Below are 4,707 nucleotides of genomic sequence, written 5' to 3'. Positions count from 1 at the left end.
CCACGCCCCGCGCCAGCCTATCGGCGGCCGCGCCGGCGGGAAGGGGCGGGCCTTGGCGAGGCCCCGCCCGCCCCGGCCGTTAGGGGCGGGGCCGCCTGAGGCGCTGAGCGGAAGGGGGGCGGCGGGTCCCGCGCTCCCGGTGCCGAGTCGGGTGTCGCCGCCAGCTGGGGTCCGCGCTGGGCCCGGGGGCTGGCAGCAGCGCTCTGGGGAGCCGAGGGGCGGGGGCGGGGCAGGCGGAGGAACACTGTGTGAGCCAGCAGAGCTGGCTGCCTCGGGAAGAAGCTAATTTAAACAGAATAAAGAGGTAAGAACAACAATAATAATAATAATAACAATTATAATGGAAAGGTGGGGGGGGGAAGGTAAAAAACAAAGGAAAAGAGAAAAGGAAAACAAGCGGTACACAGTACAACTGCTCAGTGCCCGCTGACCGATGCCGAGCCAGTCCCCAAGCAGCGATCCCCCCCAGCTAACCCTCCGAGTTTCTATACCAAGGATGACTCCCATGGCATGGAATGCATGGAATACCTCTTCAGCTGCTCCAGGTCAGCTGTGCTGGCCACGTCCCTTCCCAGTATCTTGTGCCCCTCTAGCCCTCTGGCTGGCAAGGCCCGGGAAACCAAAAAATCCTTGACTTAGTATAAATATCATGCAGCAATAACTGGAAACATCACTGTGGTTATCAACATTGTTCTCACATCAGAGCCAAACCACAGCACTGTACCAGCTACTAAGAAGAAAGTTAACTCCATCCCAGCTGAAACCAGGACAACACTTCCACATACAGTTAGTAGCTACACACAAGAACTACAGAGCCTAACCAGTAGCTGGTCCCAAGGACATAGCTGACTTAAATGTTAATTTTTCGTGTACTGGAACAACAGATAAGTTCGTTTTTACACACTGGAGCGAAGGCTTATGAAGCATCTATGGCACAAAGATTTGTGAAGCAGCTACAGCACTGTACCACCTCCACTCTTCCCCGCAGCTCCTGCTCAGCCAGAGAGGTCATGGTACTGTCCCCAAAGGCACTGACATCACAGAGGTGTCATCTGGAACCCAGCGTGAGACTGAGACACTGCAGACACTGTTTCACACTTGGTGATGTAGAAACTAGGCTCTGTTTCCAGCCAGGCGCTCTGCCAAGGAGTCAGGTGAGGCACAGACACAAAGTGCTTCCTGACAGCCTTGCACCAGACACCTGTTTGGCATAGCCACGACAATACAGCTTCCATAGAGCCACTCGCAGTCCCCAAAGGGCTGGGCAGCCTGGAAGGTCTTAGAGCATGTCTCCTTTAGGTAGACAGCAGGCCCTGAGACTCATGTTTCTTCTTTTGGGGATGGGGATGTCTTTGGAGAGGAGCAGCTGCCCGAGCCAGTGTAGCTGCCAGAACCTGGCAGTGAACTGCACAGGGCAGCAGTTGCTGGAGCTCCCTGTGGCCATCCCACTGGACACCAGGCAGCTGATTCTGGCGGCCAACAACATCTCATACTTGCCGACAGTGGAACTGACCTTCCTGGCTGATTTGGTCTACCTGGACTGCAGGAAGAACCTCTTGGGGGATGACCTGGATTTCACTTTCCTAGGTATGGCCAAGCTTATCTATCTGGACCTGAGCTTCAACAACCTCACACGGATCACCTTCAGCACATTCTCACACCTCCACAGCCTGGTGGTGCTGAAGATCTCAGACAATCCCAACCTTGTGGCCATCAAGAAGGATGCTTTCTCCAACAACACCTGGCTGAGGCACCTGGATGTCAGCCGGACGGGCTTGACATTCCTGGACACCAGCACTGTCCAGGACCTGCCCAACCTGAGCTTTCTGGCATTCAGTGACAACCGGTGGCACTGCAACTGTTCCTTTTTGGACTTCATCACCTGGGTGACAGAGAGCAACGTTCATTTTCCAGGTGAGGGCTGTATGAGCAGGACCTCTCTCCTCCCTTCTCCTGCTTATCTGTGTGGAATGGAGAGGGCCCTCTCCTTCCCAAAATTTCAACTCATGGGGCTGTGCCACTGCGTGTCAACTGTGGGGCCCACTTGCTGGTGTTGCACAAAACATGGCTCAGAGCAGCTGGGTTACACGCACTCCGCACACAGGGTCACACTCACACTCACTTACATTCTCAGGACAGTCAGGGAGGTGTAGCCTGTAGCTAGGACATCACTGCTGCTCTACAACACCTGGCTCCAGCCTCAGGAGGTGTCCCTGTGCCTGCGAGTAACGGCACTCCATGGCTACAGTGCCAACAACGAGGAGCCCAACGCAGCCCTGGGGAGATCTGTGCTGTGAAAGCCGCTGCTCTGAATTTCCTGCCTTGTCTCCATCTGCTCTGATCGTTTGGTGTGCTGCTGCAGTACCAGTGTGTTCGTAACTATCAGTTAACCCCCCTGCTCTCTGCAAAAATGCTCTCCTGCCTCTGTTCTGACCTCCTTGGAGCAGCCCCTCCAGCCCTGAGCTCTCCACTCTTTGGCCAGTGTCCCTCACAGTGTCACTCAGTAATAGATGATATCATATAATGTAAGGTGATATAATACAGTGTTACGTAGTATAACAGAAATCCCCTGTAGCTTCCTCCTCTCCGCTGCTCCCTTTCCCTCGGGCCCATCCACCCAGGGCATCAAGCAGTGGCATTCAAAACCTACTGGGAAAGAGAGGGCTAACTGTGCTCCTACAGACACCAAAAGGAGACAGTGCTTTTACCATGCTCAGCCTTCACTAACTTCAGAGGAAACAGACAGCATCTGTTTTATCACCACATATATTACAATATGACAGGGTATAGTTGTTATTTCAGTAGAACTGAATCATTGATGAGTTTCCTCTTCCTCTCTCACACAGCAGGTAAGGCTATGCCTTACTGCAAAACACCCTAGCCGTCAAATGTGCACAAGCCTCATTATTCCAGCATAATTTAGGCTATATCACTTCAGAAGGTGTTTGAGATTAAAAGAAAAACCAAACAGAAGCCGTCTTATATTAAATTAAAATGCTCAGTCAGCAGAGATGAATAGTGCCGGGACAACAGCTTACCACAGTGGCATAACCCGACAGGCAATACTTTCGTATGGAGACAACACCACAGAAATAATTCTGGCAACCTGGCAATTGCGGATTGGCAGGGCTTTGCCTGCCTGATTTTACCTAAGCCACAGAGGCAGAGTGGTGCAAAACCTGTAGACGTTTTTCAGGAGTTTAGCAAACTCCACCACCATTCTTCTAGCAAGAGTCCGGTTCACTAATGCTTAAGACACAGATGAGAGACTCTTGCTTCTGCTTTTCCCTCTGCAGATGCTGACAACATCACCTGCTACACCCCAGAAGGCCTGCGTGCCCTGAAAATGCCTGCAGTGGAGGCACAGCTCCACTCCAACTGCCTGACCCAGCTCTACAAGCAAGACTACATCTTTCTGTGTCTCATTGGCTTCTGCATATTCTTTGCCGGCATCATGGCAGCCTGGCTGGCTGGCATCTGTGCTGTCATCTACAAAGTCTACACTTCAAAAGGAGAGGAGGAGGAGGAGCAGGAGGAAGACAGTCACTTGGGATCAGCCCTACAAATCCCTCTAACTCCCATCATGAGAACTGAAGGCAGGTGATTTCCCACATGATGTCCCACTCTAGAGTCTGGTTTTTTTTAAAGTGAAATAAAACTGCAAGAGAAAAAACTCCCTGCGCTCTAGTTTCACTCACAGTGCTGCTTCCCCTTGTCTTTTCCCACCAGGACTCAGGACACTGGCAAAATATTCATTGGGGGTGGGGGGTGTGGACGACACATGTGAGAGTTGTGCACAGTGCCGGGCATTTATGCTTCGGCTTTACTGTGAGCCCACAGAAACGCAGGGTCACAGGGACCAGCCTGAAGAGGTGCAATCTGAAATACGGGAAAGACCCCAGACCCCAGCACTGTGCTGTAGCCAAGGCCTTCACCAAGCACCTTCTGGCCAGAAAGCCTTACAGAGTTTACTGGGACCAGCCTAGACAGCTTACTGGAGCCCCAAGGAATCCAAGAAATTTCTGCTGTGGAAAGGCAGGTGTGTGAGTAAAGAGATTAAAACCAGGACTTCCAGGGGCCTGAGATTTCACTGGGTCTTGCCATCCTCCTCATTACACCAGTGAGAGCAAAAAGACACCATCTGTAGCCCCCTGCGGCCAGACCCCCTGGACCTCCGCTGGTTTAGGAACATGGTTCCAGCTCCAGTTTTCTATCACGTATCTCTAAAACTAGGTATTTTTTTAAAACGTAAAAAATACTGGTTACAGCCACTCCAAGTATTCTCGGAAACGCTTGTTTTGATGCCAAAGTCCCAGGGTTGCACATTCAGATCAGTACAATAGGAGATGTAAGAAAGACCCTTCGTATCGCTAACGCTGGTAACTGCCAGGTGAAGTATCTGCTTACACGACCGAGTACAGCAACTCCATGTGTGAAACACTGGCTTCTTCATCCAACACCAGCAGGATCTGGTGAAATAAAAGGGGAAAGCACAAGGTTTCAGCACCACCACGCTGTCTGAGGGCCACTAAACTGCAGGCTCCGAACCAAAGCTGCAATCTTTCTTAGGTGGGACACGAAGGGTTAAGAGTAGGGGCGGCAGCGCAGCCGGCCGCGGGTGTTGTGTGCTGGGGGCACACAGGCAGAGCTGGGGGCCAGGGGACCTGCCCCCGGTGACACCGCGGCCCGCTGGGCTACAAACACGCC

General features: G+C 52.3%; 1 protein-coding gene across 1 annotated transcript; it reads left to right on the top strand.

Annotated features, from left to right (window-relative positions):
* Positions 1-436: 436 nt before the first annotated feature.
* LRRC52 (leucine rich repeat containing 52) lies at positions 437-3,726 on the top strand. Its single transcript, XM_040610706.1, has 2 exons — positions 437-1,914; positions 3,297-3,726. The coding sequence occupies exons 1-2, from the start codon at positions 1,287-1,289 to the stop codon at positions 3,602-3,604; spliced, it is 936 nt and encodes a 311-aa protein (XP_040466640.1). The 5' UTR covers positions 437-1,286; the 3' UTR covers positions 3,605-3,726.
* Positions 3,727-4,707: the final 981 nt, after the last annotated feature.

This window comes from Falco naumanni, chromosome 11, assembly GCF_017639655.2.
Source record: "Falco naumanni isolate bFalNau1 chromosome 11, bFalNau1.pat, whole genome shotgun sequence".
Classification (NCBI taxonomy): domain Eukaryota; kingdom Metazoa; phylum Chordata; class Aves; order Falconiformes; family Falconidae; genus Falco; species Falco naumanni.
This window is presented reverse-complemented; position numbering and strand designations above follow the sequence as displayed.

Coding starts and splice junctions, on each gene's coding strand:
- LRRC52 (XM_040610706.1), top strand. CDS start 1,287: ATGTCTCCTTTAGGTAGACAGCAGGCCCTGAGACTCATGTTTCTTCTT. Junction 1,915..3,296: donor GAGCAACGTTCATTTTCCAG/GTGAGGGCTGTA, acceptor TTCCCTCTGCAG/ATGCTGACAACATCACCTGC.